The sequence below is a fragment of the Belonocnema kinseyi genome, chromosome 10 (genome assembly GCF_010883055.1).
Source record: "Belonocnema kinseyi isolate 2016_QV_RU_SX_M_011 chromosome 10, B_treatae_v1, whole genome shotgun sequence".
NCBI lineage: Eukaryota > Metazoa > Arthropoda > Insecta > Hymenoptera > Cynipidae > Belonocnema > Belonocnema kinseyi.
This window is the reverse complement of record NC_046666.1, coordinates 78,751,502-78,771,562: the sequence shown is the minus strand read 5'-3', so window position 1 is coordinate 78,771,562 and position 20,061 is coordinate 78,751,502. Positions and strand designations below refer to the sequence as shown.

Here is a 20,061-nt window from a genome sequence, read left to right as displayed (position 1 = left end):
TGTTAGAGTTTAGAAAATAAATCAGGAGCAGGAGGAGGACACGAATTTTTTGTGGGTCAGTAAGCTGTTATCTGAAACCATAAACTTAATCGAAAGGAACATATCTTAGAGGAGAAGAGCATTTCCTTAATTTGTTTTAAACTTTTACTCAAGCTTTCCTTACATATATTTAGTTCGTTAAAAACTACTTTTTTCTTTTGATGTTTAAAATAATTATTTCAATCTTAATTTCTAAACTTTAACAAGAGTACATTAGTTTCCACAACAACAGTCCGCAATCTTAAAGAGAAACTAAGTTGAAAAATAGGGGTTTTACCTTTTTTTAAATAATTATTGTCGTCCGCAAGCGGTTTACAATTTAATAATAATAAAATAATAATAAAAAATAATAAACTATCTTGCACGTCACGTTTTGGATTAATTATTCCATAGCTCTAATAAATGATATAATAATGATTTAGATTTAATCTTAGTTTAAGCACATATGTATTTAAAAGCAATGAAATTTGTTTTAATAAACAGGCTGGTAAACTTCGACGAGACTAGGCAACGACTTGGAATTTCCACGGTTCCCACATCAATCGCGAATCACAAGATCCGATTCCCCACTTCCTTACGAGTTGTAGAAACTTGATTTTCCAGCCCCACTCTTTTCAAACTAATCAATCCGCGCTTCTCTATCCCCTCTTTTTTGAAACAGCGAATCCGCGGTGTCATTGCCCCGTTTCGAGATCCGCGTTGAAGTGAAGTATATAAATGTATGCAGTTCGCGTATTCGTATTCATTCGTGTCCCCCATAGCAGGGGAAATACGTCGTGATTGCTTGGATTTTTTTAAAGTGGCCGACTGCGTCTCCTGACTGCTGGTTCTTGACCATTACTGGATACCAACGACATTGCCTCGTTCCGCCGGTGTCCTGCGACCATATATCGATCTAAAAAAACCAACATTGTTTTATTTTTTGGCATCCTAATAGGGTTCCCCTCTAACATTTGAAATGACTCATTGTTCAAACATGTAGAACTTTATTCTCTGACGGTTACCAACGGTTACGCACATTTGTGACCTTGACGTGCCCCTCTTCCCAGAGAGTGCTCAACGGGTCCAACCTCGATTTAAAAAAGAAATTGACATTGTCTATATTACTCAAGGAGCCCTTGAGTGAACTTCGAAATTGCCTAGCGTCTCCTGCCAGAGCCCTAAAAGTGATTCGAGAATTTTCCAAGTGTCTCTCTACTATCATTAGACCTTTTTTTTCTTTTCCTTGCTTTTCGTTTTTTTGTTTTTGTTTCTTTTTTATGCTCTGTTCCACATAAGGTTTATCATGGACAACGGTGTCGCTGACACAACCAAAAAGTGCCGGTCTAACCTACCGCGAAGGTTAGCGCAGAAACTTCGTAGCCCATCTTGTCAGTGCCCCCCACGTGTGATACGCGAATACATTAATCATAAGTTCGGTGCCGTGCGCTGAACCTTTATTCTACAACTACGGTTCGCCAATAAGACCTCTCCAGTGCGACGTCCCGTCCTGCGGCAATCACCCCTCCGATTTTCGCGTGTTGTCCCGCGATTCAGTGTCCCTGATGTGATTTCATTTTCAACTGGGCGATCCGTGGTACTTTGACCCAATGCGTGAAAACTGCCCTCCAAAGAAAGGTCCGAATCGACCAAACTATCGTGCGGTGGCCACTAATCAAGAGACTTTGAACATCAGCCGAATCAATGACGAACTTTCCTTTTCGCAGTGTCCCAATAGTAATCCTCTTTCCCCCTCTGCCCTCGATGATTTGGGAATCGAGAACTTCGAGGATCTCGGAGACTATCTCTTTAAAATCAACCCTTCAAATAAATCAGGCGGAAGCGTCGCTCTTACGTCCGAGGATAACTTAAATTCCACGTTCTCTGTCTGAATCAAGAGTACAGACGAAACACGAACTCCAAGTCCTTCAACACTTTCGCCTTTTGACACTTATTATCCCGAATTTCCAGGTTATAACCATACGCCATTAAACGACAAATGCCCGGTTGATGCGGCCGAGGTCTCCCACTTGGAGGATCTTCTGAGTATCCACTTATCACCATTAAAAGAGTCACCTGAAGCGAAAAAGCCCAGGGTTACTCGCGATGAAAAGCTCAGTATACGCGTGAATCTCGGACGCTACGTCAACTTAGACTCCCGGAAAGCGACGCAATCCGTTAGATGTTTATTTGATAGATACCAACGAGCACAAGTCTCTCGCTCGAGCCAAAAATATCAGATGCAGCAGAAACAGGAAGGAAGAAGCAACGAAAGGCGCAAGACCCACTCAAGGAGTTTTACTGAATGAGACCTATTTCAGGAGTTTCACGTCCGAATAAGATGCAATGGGACTTACCGGGGTTTCAAGACTAAAATTTTGACTTAAATAACTTTAACGAAACGGTCCTTTTAAGGGCCACCAATATCTCAGACAGAGGAATATTTCTTGAGTTCGATGAACTATATAGGCGTTTCTCCATCACCATATTTTCTACTCCTCTTTTGCAAAATTACTTAAATTATTTTAATTTTCATCGACAGATAGATTAAACGTTTTAATCAACAATGTCCATTAAGTTGAGTGATTTGTGAAAATTGTTTGTATCAAATTTTGGCGCCCAATGTGGAGCAGCCTCTTCTAAAGACGGTTGCTGCTTAATAGTGACACTAATCCGAACGACCCTTGCCGGTACCCGATCCAGTAATGACTTCTCGGACTCCTTTACATTCTCGGACCCTGAGAAATCGGGTCATCTTATTCCCATCCACTTCCGGAAATAAAAATTAACACCCGGTGGCGCCTGACCACCTTACCCCTCGGCGTAGATCGACTTCAGATATTCTTGACGATAGGAATCCGCCGTATAATCTGCAATAAACTTGCATCCCTAATCAGGAACCCATAGTGAAGGATGGGTTACTCCTCTCAAATTCCGAATCTGTTCCTAATATTCAAAATCATATTCGCCTTGAGGAACCAAATCTCGACGCAGAAAATCAGGTTCTACACCAAGAAGTTGTTGAAAATCGTGGGGTTCTTTTCGCAAACTCAGAACCACATAACGTCACTGAGGATCATGTTCTTAATCAGGGACCGAATTCGCTAGCCGAAAATCGAGTTTCAAACTTGGAGCAGGTTTTTAACGAGTAGCTGGAAGCGCATAACCATCACTTGATCGGAAGCCACCGCGTTAACAATAACGAAGTTCCCCAATTTCGGAACATGGAAAATAACAATGTCCAAGCTGATGCAGCCAATAACGGCCAGGGCATATCAGCTGTTAATCATCAAATTGCAAATCTTTAAATTGTATATAATGAAATTGCAAATCCTCAAATTGCAAGCCCTCAAATTGCAAATCCTCCAGTTGCAAATCCTTATATTTCAAATCCTCAAATTGCAAATCCTTATTTTGTAGGTCCTCAATTTTTAAATCCTGAATTTACTGGATTTCAATATCCACAAGTTGCGCCGCCGCCACAGAATAGCCAGGTTCCTGTCGCTGCAAACCAACAACAACACTTTCCACAATACGTGTGTCAATTTCCAAGAATGAATGAACCCGACCCAAATGGCCTAATCCATTCTCAAACTTAGTGGATATTCTCCGGGGATTGCCCCAGATAACCGGTCCTGTACCTTCAGAATTCCATGGAACGGGCTTTGAAAACCCAGTTCGATTTCTCGAAGAGATGAATGAATATTTTACAACCATTCGAGCCCCTGCAAATCTTAATACTTGCCTGGCTGGTCAATCTTTGCATGGAGAGCCTTCTTTATTCACAAAAACAAGGGGATAAAGAACCGGCTAGTGTTTTCTTGCAAAATAAAATACAATTGCACCAGCGACTGTGACGTAATGAGCCAGAGGATGCGATGGTTTCAGCCTTTTTAGAACTTCTGCGGCCAACTCTGCGGCAAGGAATCCGAGCTGCTTCTCCTAGAACGTTCGCCGATCTCCTTACTCAGGCAATCAACGCAGAAGGCGACGAATTAGAAATTACCAAATCATACTCACTCAAACCTAAATGCTGGCACTGTCCCGAATTCCATCTCAACCGCAATTGTCCTGTGTTAAAAAAAAGGATAGTTGAAAAAATAGAAAAGGACCAAAATTAGAAAAACTGGAGGCAGCCGACCAGACCGGACGAAAGAAACAAGCAGCAATAAGTGTGAGAACTGCCGCGAGAACCAGGAGAAGATTACCGCGAGTTCTTGTGCAGTTCAATAATCACGAGATTCAAGCTCTTTTTGAATCTGCGTCAACGAATAATTTCATCCATCTCGTTATTTATCGGTAGAGCAGCTTCGAATCTCTATCGGAGGTTGCATCATGAACACGACTTTTTTTGTTAGTTCCAAGTTAAGAGACCCTATTATCTTAGGAGATCTTTGGATTTCGGAACAAGAAGTTATTTATAGTAAACAGCAAGGATGCCCGTACGCTGGAAAAGATCAGCGCATCACAATTCGATTGAGTAATCAACCAATTGGCAGCGTGTCGAACCCAATTGATTCCAGTCAAATCAAGACAGAACTTCCATCAGAATTTGTGGATCAATTTAAGGCAATTCTGCAACAAAGATGTTTAGCGTTCCATAAGGAGGGCCAACTATCTCAAACGCGTTATATCAGTCACCAAATTATTTTGACTACCGAAAGACAATCAGACTATGCCCTTACCCATACTCCCAAGAGAAAAGGAAAGTCATCGAAGAGCAGATTCAGGAAATGCTTAAACAACGAGTCATCGAACCCTGCGTGTCTCCGTATTGCTCGCCGATCGTTATGGCATAAAAGAAAAACGGTGAACTAAGGTTTTGTATAGATTTTCGTCGTTCAAATGCAATCACGGAGGATACCACACAGACTCTTCCCTTGATCCACGGCTCTTTGAAGGAGCTCGGCAACGCCAAGATATTCACAACTTTAAATCTTAAAAGCGGGCATTGGCAAGTGCCAATGGACCCTGACTCTCGGAAGTACACTGCATTTACATCACCAAGCGGGGTAATGTATCGTTTTTTAAAATGCCTTTTGGCCTAAGAAACGCACCTAATACCTTCCATAATCTCATGACTCAAATTGTGCTATAGGGCTACATTAACCAATTTTGCATCGTATATCTGGATGATATAATTATTTACTCACAAAATTGGAAAGACCAACTTTTGCAGATAAAACTTGTATTGGAGAGACTCGAAATTTACGGACTAACATGTGCTCTAGAAAAATATTCCTTTACGCGAACAGAAGTGCAGTATCTTGGCCATGTAGTTATACGGGAGAGTAACCGGGCTTAAGATACGCACATAAAAGCAATACTAGAAGCTCAAGTCCCAACCAGTAACAAGGCTGTGCAAAGATTCCTCGGGATATGTATAGTTGGACACCACAGGCTGAAAAAGCCTTCAGGAAAATAAAAGAAGCCTTCAGTCGTCCATTAGAGCTCGGCAGGCCAGATCCTGACCTCCCCTGCTGTCTTCAAATTCAGACGAGCGATATCGGAATGAGCACTGTTTTATTCCAGGTCCGTTCTGATAAAACTAAATCCGTTATTGGCTATCAAAGCGCTAAGTTTTCACCAAAGGAGAGGCGCTATGAAAAATGCGAAAAGAATTGTCTGGCTATTATCTGGAGAATAAAAAAATATAAACCATTTCTAAATCGTAAGTTCACGTTACTTACAGACAATCGATCTCTTGACTGGTTGGCTCGATATAAAGGTACGAGCACCAAATTGTAAAAATGGCCCTGTTTATTGGGCAGCTATAGTTTCGTACATAAATATTGCCCTCCTTCTCAATTGGCACTGCCCGATATGCTGGCATTGAGGCCGGAGGAAACAAGTGTTTTGGAAGTGTCCAACGTCGATGAGCAGTTATTTCCATCTCGTTTAGAATTGGGCCCCAACGATTCCGGTATCTATCTAGCCACCATCAGAGTACCGAATTTCTACGTCGAAATATTACATTTCCAACAAGATAACGAGAAGATACACCAACTTGCAACTCAATGGGTAACAATCTCCGAGAAGACAAATCGCTCACCACAGGAAGAAAGTTTCTTCCAGCTTTATAAGGTAGATTCTTCTGGTCTCTGGAAAAGTTACGAGACTCGATGGTCCATTGTGGTACCGGAGAACTGTTACGAACGAGTTCTCTAAGAGTGCCATGACAGTGGTGTCTCGGGTCACCCAGGAGCAGATGAAACTCTTCGGGCCATATAGGAAAAAATCACTTGGGATAAAATTTGTAGTGACGTACGAGAATATGTAAGGTCGTGCATTTTATGTGCTAGCTGTAAATCCTTTAGGAGCCCTGGTGTAAATCCCCAAAGACCTAGACAACCTACGAAAAAGTGGGAAACTGTCGCATTAGATCTTATCGGTCCCTACCCAAGGTCCCCTCATGGGAAAAGGTTCCTACTAGTTACCACCGACTTATTTTCCCCATGGGTCGAAGCCTTCCCAATCGGAAATGCCAAAGCCAAGAAAATTGTCGTTTTAACCGAGTCTGAGGTGTTCTTTCGTTATGGGTACCCTCGGACCGTGCTTACTGAAAATAGCACTCAATTCACGGGAAAGATTTGGGAGAACACCGGCACCCGGTGGTGTGCCGAGCACTGGACGACACCCATCTACCATCCGCAAGCTAACCCGACGGAGCGCAGAAATCAATAGCTAAAAAAGGTATGCGTTTACGTCTTCACGATCAGGCTCATCGAAACTGAGAACAGGACATTCCTGAGATCCTGTTTAATCTTCGGAATCGAAGAAATTCTGCCATAGGAAAAACACCCAGTGAAGTGCTTTTCGGTATTTCGTCGAAAAGACCCGGAGAATGGGCGTTTCTAGTGCCCCCTGTGATTATACCTCAAGTTCAGACTGAGGAAATTAAAAAGGAAGTACGGAGCCACCAGGCCCGCTACATCGAAAGAAAATATCACCCCCCGCCTAAGAAGCCTCCACGTTATCAAGTGGGTGATAATGTCCGCGTTAGGACACACTTCATGTCCGACAAAGAGCGCGGTTTTAACGCGGCCTTCGCCCCGAAATGGCAAGGACCCTACCATGTCGTACGACATTTCGGCGATGAAGTCTATCTTGTACAGATACCTATATGTACAAGATAGACTTCTGCAAAAATCCATGGAACGCAGATGCTTCCATTTTATCCGCGTAAGATACGCCTTACTTCCTCCTCTGAGCCGGACGCGGCCGCAAGCGTCCAGGAGGACGCCACCGAACAACACTCGTCACAACAAATGGAAGAATGCGACGTCGTTCAGGAGACAGCCGATCTCATCGCTAACACGCTTTTCAATGTGTCGTTGGTTAATTCTCGGGAACCTACAAACCCGAATTCTCTTAATACAGAGACTGCTGGATCACGTATGGCTCAAGGGCGAGCAAGTCCCTCAGATGAGGAACCACCGAGTATTCGAGGATTGAATACTACAACTAGAAGAAAACCCGGACGACCACGAGGACACATAAAGAGCCCAATATGACACCAAGACCTTCAACCTCGCTATAATCTTCGAACTAATAAGTAAGAGACCATAGGGTAAGAAAAAGCTATACCAGTTAATAGCATGTAAAAACCATTTTAGTCTATATAGGAATTTAAAATAAGACGGGGATCTACGCTAGACCGAGAAAAATGGTCATAAAATGTAAATTTAGTCATTTTAAATATCTCTCATATTTTAAGTACAGGCTAAAACATGCAGTTTCATAATTTTTTTTTTTTATTTTTCATGATCGAAATTAAGTTGATTAGAAGACTGTTAGTAGTATATCACTCATATATTTTTGTAATAGTTAATCCAAAACATCCCGGCAAGACCCTGTGGAATTATTTAAATAATAACGAAATTACTATCTTTTTCATTCATTTTCTAAAATCTAAAAAGAGCTTTCGAGAGCTTCCGAGTTACATACTCTGTGACATAGGTTATTGATATACTGGACTTTGTCATATGCAAAAGTTAAATAAATATTATTGACGATCATTATAAGTTCTGCTGCTTATATCCACGGAAAAAATAGACCTTTAGAACAATTCTCTAAACCAGTAGCTCTATAATTACCTTATATTGAAGCGCAGCTTTTCTTCAATGATTTTCAATAAAATTACTATTTCGTATTCAGCTTATTTATTTTGACCCCTTAAAAGAGGATGAAGAATTTCAAATAGCAAAATGCATTATACCACTTCGTGACCGTCAACAGTCAGCCAGAGGAAGAGTTACTATTTTTTACATACATGTAATCGTACGCTCAAATGCTTTGAAAAATCGCCCCTACCTAGGTTTCGAACCCTACCTAACTACCTAAACCGAAATCTATCGCACGCATTCACCAACTGAGCTATCGAATACAAAAGACATCTAATATTTTTGCCGAGCTTGGATAAAATATTGTGTTTAGAAGTATATACGTACTCACATAATAGATATTATTTATAATAATTTATATGTATTGTTATCAAACGATTTAAATTTTATTCTTCCAAAAGTGCATGCAAAGGAATGTTTTTATATTATTCATATTTGAGAGTTGTACATTGTTTTCGGGTGAAATTTATTTATTTTCGAATGAATAATATAATAATAATATAAATAATAGTATATCATCTTTCCCCATTGAAATGGAAACAATAGCAAGTTTCAGCGCTCCTATTGAACGCGTCCGTTTTATCTCGCGCTACGCGCTCCTTTTTGTACTCTCCCCACATTTGTGCACAGACCTTTTAAAATAAAATGTCAAAGAATTGACAACTGTCATGTGGTGATTGTAAATTCTATTTTATTAACGGTCCTTCGGCTTTACGAACACATTCTCGTCACAAATCTCATGCTCCGCACTCGATTTTGTCCAAAGTACGAACTTTTTTACGCTATGTTCAACACTGTTGTATTAAATGTATATTATATGTATTCATTTACCTCGATCTGGGACTGCGTGTTCAGATATTACAAAATAATGCAAACATTTTATTTTTTATGATTACTTCAATATTTTTTCCTTATTTCGTACCAATTTTTTTTATCATAAATATTTTTTATGATTGAAACATAAAATACGCGTCCTATCAAAAAATGAATAATAATAAATTTATAGATCCTTTTTAGGTGAACAACTTTTATTTAATATTTTGTTGATACCTCGTGTAGTTTACCAAACAATTTTATTTTTTATCTTAAAAGTATTTTTTAGAATAAACCTAAAATATATGTGCCCTTTCAAAAAGTGATGGCTAATAAATTTGAAGGTCTTATTTGAATGAAAAACATTTTTCTATTCAATTTTTCGTAGCTTGTTTCGTTTGACGTTAATAATAAATTCGTAGATCTTTTTTGGATCAACAACTAATGTCTATCAATTATTTTTTTGTATCTTGTATCTTTTTGTATCTTGCATAGTTTGACTACAAAATTGAATGTTCTATTTTTCATTTTTTGCGGGTAAAACCAGAACCGTCGGTCAAAAAATTAAATTAGCGAACTCGATATTTTTGTCTAGTCCCTAAAAATGTGTACCAAAACGCAACCTAATCCAATTAGTCATTCATAAGTTTCCGGTATACGGACAACGACAAAGACGACGACTGACAGGCACCATCTTAAAACCTGGGTTTTCGGATTCAGATTATCTAAAAACGCGGAGATTTAAAGAAATCCATGATAGTCATTTATAATGGTTAAGCAACTTAACAAATATGTAAAACGTAACATCGAATTAACTGCACGTTTGTATTCACGCCACTGAACTTATTTATACTTATTATTTTATGTAGTAAGGGTAATAATCTCACTTAGCACTTATTTCAATGTGAAATAGGAGATGAAATCCACTCGCGAAAGTCAAACTGACAATTCTTGGCTTACTATAAAAATTAGTTATTCACACCAATTAACATGTTCAATCGTCCAATTTCAAATAGTTACTCAAGCTGCTTGCCCTAGTAATCTTTCTTTTCAGAAATTGAAGCAGTAATGCTGACTTTAGGTTTTGTATATTTTGACATCAATACGATCAAAGAAACTTTAAATTTATAATTTGAAATGTCCAGTTTTTTTAAAACTTTTAATAGTTAATTATTCATTATTGAAGTTAAGTTAAAAGTCTTCAAACTTTTATTTCATAATGAAATAGATACTACTGTTTTTTCTTTTGATTTAAAAAAATGATTCAAAGCTTAATTGAAATTATCTTCTCGTCCTGCATTATTTTCTAGCCTCTGTAAAAGCTTATGAATTATTGCTACTTTCAGATAATAATAGTTTAACTTTTTTAATAGTTCAACAATCATTTCTAGAGTTGAATTCAATCGTTTAAATTTTTTATTTCTCCATGTCATTATTTTATACAGTATCTGCTACATGAAATGTATCACCTTACAGCGGATACTTCCTTGGTGCCTTGAGATGATACTGACGTATTTGATAACTCAAAAGAGTCCTAAACAGAAGTCGCTTAATGTACTTCGTGAAAACAATTATTAACATTATACCTAATCAATGTCTTTAGAAATTGAGAGCGCGTGCTAGGTCCGATAAAAAAAAGTTTCAGACATCTGGAAATATTTCACGACGCATGAAAAACAATTCTGCTAAGTAAAATTCGGAAATGTACAGGAAGGATAATATATAGCATGATGGATTATTAAAAGATTTCTGAAAATCATATTAATAAAAACCACCCAAACAATTCAAATTTTATTTTTTTAATAGAAACGGCGTTAAAATGTACTGAAATCAAATAACCTGAATCAAATTCGAATCCCTAGATTTTTCTATGTACGAAGCTAGTTTTACTGCCAACGAAAGCACTATTAAACAACATAAAGAATTGTTAGTATCGAAATAAGATTTATTTTAATAAAATATATTTAACCATAAAATATAGATTCGGTATTCCTCACAGAAAAAACTAAAGTTAAATTTGGTTGCTTGTAAAATTTCCCGCTGATAAAGTTTACATGTTATTTGACGAAAGTTCATCCTACGATGGAATAAAAGCTGTCGCCTGCTACAGCATCCTTAGCAGCAGTGAGAAAACGGAAAAATATAAGTAAATTCGAGCTATAAATCGAGACACCAGATTTAAAACAACACAGAAAAAACCAAAGTTAGAATTGGCTGCACTTTTAAACGGTTTAAAATGAAACATATTTCGGCGAAAGTTTCCTTGAGGTTAGGAGAATCATTCGGATCTCGTCTACTGCGTCACAAAGAAAGTAAGTAAATTGTGATAACACTTGTATAATCAGCAACAAAAAAAACGACAAAAAATTGTTCTTACTCATATATCTCCTTGGATATCAATCAGACTATCGTAGAGGAATTGGAACTGACATATGGGAATGCCCAGTTCTCTCCAATTTAATTAAGTTAAACGACTATAGATAGCATTAGCATCGCAATTCTCGCTGCATCGCGAATGAAAATGGAGTGATTATAAGGCAAAAGATAATCCAGGCACGGTTTAAAATTGGAAATTATCTTCGATCCATGTAAAGTTTATCCGGCAAGGTTAATTTTTGTTGCTGTGAATCTTTCACCCGGAATCGATGTAAAGTTTATCTTTCGTTTTTTCTGTGATATCTTTGCCAGGATTTTTTTTAAACTTTAGCTATTTATTTTTATAATAAAAGCACGTGCAATTCATATTGCCAACTTTTGCCTCCAACAATTCAAAATACATCAAGAGTGAAATTTCATCGAGTGCCGAAATTATACCCTACTGAAGATTTCTGTAAAGGTTCCTATATAGAAATCTACATAAGATCCTATATAGGAACCTATGGGTGCCGCCTATAAAAAATGACATAGGATCCTATATCATTTTATGTGAGTGGCACCTATAGGTGGAACATATAGGATCCTTTATAGATATCTATATAGAAATATTCAGTAGGATAATTAAGTCGTAAAATGTAACCGAAGATTATATGTGTATTGATAGAAGTGATGAGAAAAATATTTTATAATAAATTTAGTGCACACAACCAAATTAAACAAAAATTTAATTGATGAAAACTTGTAAATATGTATTTTAAATCTGTTTCTAATGTTTTTTAAAAACATTTGATTTTAATGCATAAAATAAAAGGAAAATTATTAAATTAATAATAGTTTATTAATAATAGTTTATGAATAAAGTTAAGAGGATGAAGTTACTATTTAAATATTTATACTTACAGGTGTAGCTCAAAGAGGCTAAATAAGTTTGACTGGAAAAAGTCATCCAGTTTGGAGGAAATAGATGCGGAAGTTGATAATCACAAATTGATAATGGCTACAAATTAGAAAAGACTCTGCTGCGGACAGCGATAAGAAATTTAATCTTCAGTTTAATTAAAAAATAAAAACTAACTCTCGAGATGTTGCATTTCTAATTGAGGATATAAAAGTTTTTATTTGAAAAAGTTTGCCATTGCCATCGCCATTTCCCCTTCAATTAAATATCAAATTCATTTAAATCAAAACAAATTATTTATTTTCAAATAATTTTTTAAAAATATTACTCAACAAAAGAAACTTTATAGGAAACTAATAGTTTCGACATTATTATTTTCATATTAGCCAAAAATTAATGATATAACAGAATAATAATAAAAAACATAATAATTTAAATATAAATATAATATTTAAAGGATAAATGAGTCTCCTGACATTTTAAAAAATTCTGATCACTTGCGTGATTTTTGTAGCACAACTCATGACTCTTATTTAATAATACAAATATTTTAATAATAATAAAATGAAATTGCTTTCATTTATATTCTATTCTTATATCATTTTATTTTATTATTTTTATTTTATTCTTATTATAATATTGTCATACATAATACTTTTTATCGTATATGGAAATAATAATAACCAAAACATGAATTCTTAATTGAATAAAGTAAAATGATCATATATATATAATTTTCTCGGTGAACAAGTAGTAAAGGCTGAAAGCCCCTATTTTTGCAATTAGGAAATTGTTTAAATGTTGTGTGTAGACCGCATCTATCTAAAACCATGCAGGGAGTGCAAATTCAAGTCACAGAATATTATTTTCTTTAATATGTTGTTTTTACCATTTTGAGGAAAAATTCATTTTCGCAAAAATTACAAGTATTTGAAAAAAATTCTGCAATTATTAATGCCTTTAACCTGAGTAAGATATTTAGGATTTCTTTCCTAACTTTGACGTGGCTAATTACACAGACCCACAAAAAAAAGTTGTCTGCACGAGACAAGTGATTAGGCTACCCTTATGTATTTTGAGCCGCTGAATCCGAATATGGCCTAAGAATTTGTCCTACACGTCTCATTTTTCCACTAGATGAGAAAAGTAGGGAAAAGCCTAGGGATTTTCTAGTCACACAGGCCATACCAAAAATTTGTCTGCACGAGACAAATGACTAGGCTACTCTTATGGATTTTGAGTTGCTGAATCTGAATATGGGTTCAGAATTAATGCTATATGTCTAAGTTTTCCCCTAGATGCAAAAAGTAGGGAAAAGCTTAGGGATTTTCTAGTCACGCAGACCATGTACAAAATTTGTCTGCACAAAACAAGTTACTAGGCTACTCTTATGGATTTTAAACCGCTGAATCTGAATATGGCCTCCGAATTTATCTTGCACGTCTCAGTTTTCCTTTAGATGCAGAAAATAAGGAAAGCCATAGGGATCATTTTCACGTTATTTTGATAATATCAGTATGCGCGAAAAAAGGCACATCGATATTATATATTTAAGTTCAACGACGTATAGAGACTTAATTTGTACACAGAAATTCTTTAGTGTGCATTCTATTTCCCCTAACTTGACTATTGCTAGGGAAATTAAACTTCTTTCTCAGATTATATAGATTTACACGGGGAAAAAACCTTATATCCTTTACAGTTTTGTGTGCTAAATCAGTCACATGTCCCGTGCAACTTTTTTTGGGTGGGCCGGTGTGACCAGAAATTCCCTCGGCTTTTCTTTACATTTCGCATCTAGAGATGAAATGGTAAAAGCTCGAAAAATCTAGCGATCAAATTTATATTGAGAGCGCAAAACTGCAGAGGAAATAGCATTTTTCTTATTTTTTGCTTTATAAGGCAGTAAAACATGCGCAAGACCTTTAATTTCCCTAGATTCATTCTAGATAGGGGAAACGGTTTTATTCAAAGATAGCTCTTTTCAAAATTCAGTTGTCTCATTTTTCCCAGATGTTTGAACCCATACTTCTAGAAATGTTGTCGATTCCTTTTTCTAAACATTCAAATTTATTTTTAAAACATTTTCGGGATTGAAAAAACTTCGCCCGCAGGCAATAATCGACTTTTAATTAAATGTATTAAAAAAATATATGGCCGCTGCGCGGGTAAATTTTTGTACGTTTAATGCGTACACTTTAACTACACTTTTTTAAATATCATAAATATTATAACTTAAATCGAAAACTGTGTTTTAAACTTCTGAGTAATTACAGAAATGAAATGGAACTGACATTTTTTTCGATTTGTTTTTAAAAAAGGTTCTCAAAGCACCTACGGCTTTGGCGATTCAATTCTAATTAAGAAACTCGCACTTCGCACTTGTTAATTTGTGTCCAATTGAAAAACTTTATTAAAAGAATTTGTAAAGCTTGATCAAATCTACTTAAAATAACGCTTTAAACTCACGAATCTCTTAAAAACAAAACTGGCATATTTTGGAGAATGAGGCAACTTTTAGAATTTTAGTGAAATTTCATCAGAATAGTTTTGAAATACGCTTATTTCATATCTAGTAGAAATTTGTATTGATATTTCTTAACCCGATAAAAAATTTTTTTTTACTTTTTTTGAAAATTTTCAAAATGTTAAAAAGCATATAACTTTTTAAATTTGTATCGAATTAGAAAATGTCATTTTCATAAAATTCAAGTCCTTTTATGGCGTGCCAGAAAATGTTACAAAAATATCTTGAACTCATGACAAATGTTTTCGAATTTTGAAAATGCTCTAACTTTTTTAATTTTTGCTTAATCGAAAAACTTAACTAAGATATTTGATACATATTCAAGAATTTAAAAGAGAATTCCTTATCTATCAAAAAAATATGGGGAACGACGGGGGTTTGGCAGCGAGCGAGGTAATCCGTCACAAGGAAGGCAGTGTGACTCGGCGCATTGTCGTGGTGCAGCCTCAAGTTGTCTTTGATGTCTGGTCTGACGCGCGCGACGCGCCGCTTGAGCCTCTTAAGCACTTCCAGGTAAACTTTGGCGGTAACGGTCGTCCCCTCAGGTATGAACTCAAAATGCACTACACTTCTGACGTTAAAGAACACGATGAGCATTGCTTTGATGCGGTTCTTGCTCATCCGCGCTTTCTTCTGTCGGGGTGAAGTTTGGTTGTGCCACTCACTGCTTTGACGCTTTGTTTCGGGATCGTATTCAAACATCCAACTTTCGTCGCCAGTTACTACAGTGTTCATAAGGTCAGGGTCACTTTCTATCAATTCCGACAATTCTTGACAGCGCAAAACTCGGAGGTCCTTTTGTTCTTGAGTGAGCACTTTTTGTACCAGCTTTGCGCACACCATTCTCATCGCCAAATCTTGCGTTATTATCCCGTGCACTGCAAATGTACTAATGTCTAGGGTGTCTGCGATCTGTCTAATACCTAATCGACGATCGATGTCCAAAAGTTTCTGCACACGCTCCACGTTAGCGTCGGTTCGCGCAGTTGTTGGTCGTCCGGAGCGTTGTTCGTCGACGACCTTGGTTCGACCCACTGAAAATGCCTTATACCAGCGTCCTGACTGCGATCTTGATATACAGTCATCCTTGAAGGCTTCTCGAAGCATACTGTAGGTTTCGGTTGCATTCTTGCCCAAGCGCACACAAAACTTGATCGCGTACCGCTGCTCGATCGAACCTTCCATGACGCCGTGTTACACGTTTTGAAAACACCTTTTGCGCGAAGTCACTTCCACTCGCTCCCAGAGCTCGGAGCCAACTGTCGCCAAGCAAACTGTGTCGGTAAGACCCCCTCCACATTTTTCCGCCTGACTGAGGTCGCTGCGTGGTATAGTCGCATCAAAAAATATCCATGCTCATTACTTTTATAACGAACCCTGTAGTCAGAGCCTTTTTGCTGAAAATCCACGGCGTGTTCCAACTCATCAATGTTACCATATTTGTTGGCAATTCCATAAACCTCTCTTTGAGTTACTCTTTATTTGAGCCCCAAGTGTATTTTTAGGGTTTCTGATCTTTGAAAGCGCTAAGCGCCCGCTAGGTTTTCAATTAAATCTTACCCTCTGTCATTGATTTTCAATCTTTCACACACCATAAGGCGAGTTTGTATCACAACCCAAGAACAGAGGAATCCTGTACCCCTGGAAGTGCCGAACCTAAATACGGTCAGTATTCATGGGCCGCAAGGGCTCTGATTGAGGATTCGGAAGATCCAACGACTAGAATCCAGCCTCTCTCCTTCGGACTGGATCTCTATCTGTTGGAATACTCTTTTGAAGAATCAGTTCGTAGAGTTGGGTTCTGGAAGCTCAGGCACCCCAGAACAGTACTCGGATTCCTGGGATTTGGTGTTCTCTCTACTATCCAGTTTCGCGACCAAATCTCTGCAGCCAAGACTACGATGCCCCCGACTTGATCAAGAGATCGTTTCGATCTGACTAATGACTAATGAGGTGAGGATGTTATAAGTTAATTTAAAGCGATGTTTGAAATCTTTTGCGATGATTTTGTAGGTACAAATTTCGGAAAAAGGAATTGTTTGGATTTCGTATTCTGTTGCTGTTATACATAAACAGCGGCCGCGACATTGAAGGTGACAATAGTCGCTTCTGAATGCTTTTTCAGAGCAACGATCTGCCACTTTACAAGTTTTTAGTGCCTTGCTTCCTGATTGTCGAGAAAGTTTCTAACAAGGCGACAGACGTTTAATAAAACCGCCTTGTGAACTGCTACTACTGACCGACTGACCTACTGACTTCTAAATGTTCAAGTTGTTCAGTGAATCTTGCGTTACATTGCCTGTAGCAGAAATCACAGTAGGATAAGTATATGCATGTTTCACGTTTCTCCATATTGTCTTTACTTCATGCCTTCGCATGCTATTCTTATGGATCTTTGTTGTATAGGTTGCTTGCAGATTTCGATTAAGTGGACAAGCAATGTCGGTGATATAGTTTCTTCATACTTTTTTTCTTGCTTTACGATTCTAGGTCGATTAGCTCGGATGTAATGATCTGTTTGGATAGTAACATTCCAATAAGTTGGGGGTAAGTTGTTGGTGTATATTTCCCGCCACATCATTAGGTACGTGGGTATATTCTCTCTGAGACATACGTAACGACCATTAACAATGTACTCGATGGATTAGTTGGTATCTCCAAATAATTAGCACCCGTCAACCTTATCTTTATGTAACACGTGTTTGCGATAAGTTCTGGTGCTGATAATACTGGCCTGAGTCGCCATGACGAATCCTTCTGTGTTTGGACACAGGACGCTCTTTTTCTGCCAAATATTGGATGCTTTACTATCCCCTTCATGTTGATCTAACGTTTTGGGATGCTCTCAGCCATTGCTTCGATGTGATTTACGAACTCATTTCCTATCTTTGCGGTCTCTAATTCCCCTCTGGTTAAATTCACCGTTCTGCATTCCTCTAGTCCGAACTACACGTAGATATTGTTGGAAAACTGCTTTGTGACATCGATCACATGCTGCAGTTGTACGTCAGGTTATCCTCAGTCACTTCAGTCACTTGATCACCATCCTCATTATCATGTATTCTAAACCCATGAGACATTCTATTTAGTGTTTTTCTCATTAGGTTCAAAGCTAAACAGAACCATAGTGCACTGGGGGAGTCTCTTTGAAATATACCCATCGTAATGCATATACATTTAATTATCCAAAATGTCCATTATTTCCAAAGTTATCGTGCCAGCAAACTACAAATCTACATACTCAAAGGCATACAGACGGATAAATTCGTAAAAACCTGTTTTTCGGATTCAGGGGGGGGGGCTGAAAATGTGGAAATTTCAACAAAACTGGTGGGGGGCGGTAAAATTGTACACAAATCTAATACCTTATCTGATAAAAATGTAAAAATAAAAAACTGAGCATTAAAAGTTATATTGAAAATATAATCTTTCACAAAAATTTCCCAAAAAGACGAGAAAATAACACCAAAATCTTGGTAAATGTTGTTAAATTAATTAATTTATGTTTTATTCGAATGAAAATAGTACTCTCGAAAAATACGCGGTGTAGTATTCAAAGTCACGAGACAAACTAACATTCTTTTTTAACATTAAGACTCTGAACGCATTGCCAAATTTGTGAAATCATTTCATCCCATGTTTGACGAATAAAACAAAAACTACGTGCCCTATTAAAAATTAAATAATAACAGATTTGAATTTTTTCTGCATGCACAATTTTTTTTTATTCATCTTTCTTCGTTCCTTGTATAGTTTGACCTCAAAATGGAATTTTCGATTCTTTATTAGGTTTTTGTGCGATCAAAATTAAAATTTTCAATGAAATTAACAAAATTGTATGTCAATCTTGTAGGGTGTTTAAAAATCATCGCTTTTCTCTTCCTGCTATTTTTTATATCGGGCGTTGTTTGGCTTCAAATGCTCACTTTTTTCTCTTAAATTTTGTAAATACTGTAACTTTGGTACTTCGATCTTTTCCAATAGAAGTTGTAAGCGTACTAGGCAGTCTGATAAGTACCTGAAAATTCTAAGAGATGGCATTAGTATTCACTAATGTGAACCATTTTCGTCGAGCTTGATCCTTCAAATGACGCCTGTCAATACTTCAGCTATTTATGTTTACGAATTTACAAGTTACAGCACTGAGAAGCGACTAACCTCCGAGTTTTTTTAATATGGAAAAATCTGAGTTTCGAGTTTTTATCAAACACTACTATCATCGCAAGAAAACGATATCCGAGACCAAGGCCAAGCTGGATAAGTATTACCCGGATTCTGCACCGTCAATTGTAACGATTCATAAGTGGTTTACCGAGTTTCGTTGTGGCCGTACGAGCACAGTTGATGCTGAACGATCTGGAATCCCAAAAGAGGTCACTACACTAGAAAATGTCGAAAAAATCCATGATATGATGTTGAATGATCCCAAAGTGAAATTGAGAGAGGTAGCTAATGCTGTAGGCATATCATTGGAACGTGTGGGCAATATCGTGCATTCAGTTTTGGGCATGAAGAAGCTCTGCGCGCAATGGGTGCCGCGTTCGCTCACAGTGGACCAAAAACGAATTCGTGTGACAACTTCCCAGTAGAATTTGGCATTATTTTCGCGTAAGCCGACCGAGTTTTTGCGCCGATTCATAACGATGGATGAAACCTGGATCCACTACTACACTCCTGAGTCAACGCAACAGGCAAAACAGTGGGTTCAACCGGGCCAAAGTGCTCCGAAGCGTCCAAAAACGTAACAATGGTTCGGAAAGGTTATGGCCTCCGTATTTTGGGATGCACATGGCATAATATTCGTGAACTATCTTGAAAAAGGTAAAACCATAACCGAAGCATACTATTCATCATTATTGGATCGATTGAAAATCGAAATCGCCGAAAAACGACCGCATTTGAAGAAGAAAAAACCGCTTTATCATCACGACAATACGCCTGTTCATTCATGCTTAGTTTCACAAGCAAAATTGCATGAAATCGGCTTCTAATTGGTTCCTCAGCCACCGTATTCACCAGACCTGGCCCCCAGCGACTATTACTTGTTCCCTAATCTGAAGAGATGGCTCACCAGTAAGCGTTTTTACTCAAATGTGGAGCTCATAGCTGAAACTGAGGCATATTTTGAAGACCTTCCGATCGAATACTTTTCGGACGGTATCAAAAAGTTAGAAAATCGTTGGACTCGCTGTATCGACCTAAAAGGAGCGTATGTTGAAAAATAAAACTGAATTTGGCCAAAAAAACTTCTCCGTGTTTCATTTTTCAGGGACTTATCAGACTGCCTAGTAAGTTGTCCGAGTATC

General features: G+C 37.5%; 1 protein-coding gene and 1 pseudogene across 1 annotated transcript; one reads left to right on the top strand and one right to left on the bottom strand.

The window, feature by feature from the left end:
• Window positions 1–15,055: 15,055 nt before the first annotated feature.
• LOC117181218 (protein GVQW3-like) lies at window positions 15,056–15,940 on the bottom strand. Its single transcript, XM_033373782.1, has one exon. It carries the CDS (start codon window positions 15,938–15,940, stop codon window positions 15,056–15,058), a length of 885 nt encoding a protein of 294 aa, XP_033229673.1.
• Window positions 15,941–18,990: 3,050 nt separating this feature from the next.
• Window positions 18,991–19,536, top strand: LOC117181343 (annotated as a pseudogene).
• Window positions 19,537–20,061: the final 525 nt, after the last annotated feature.

Bases quoted from the DNA above. Each gene is read 5' to 3' on its own strand.
- LOC117181218 (XM_033373782.1), bottom strand. From the start codon at position 15,940: ATGGAAGGTTCGATCGAGCAGCGGTACGCGATCAAGTTTTGTGTGCGC.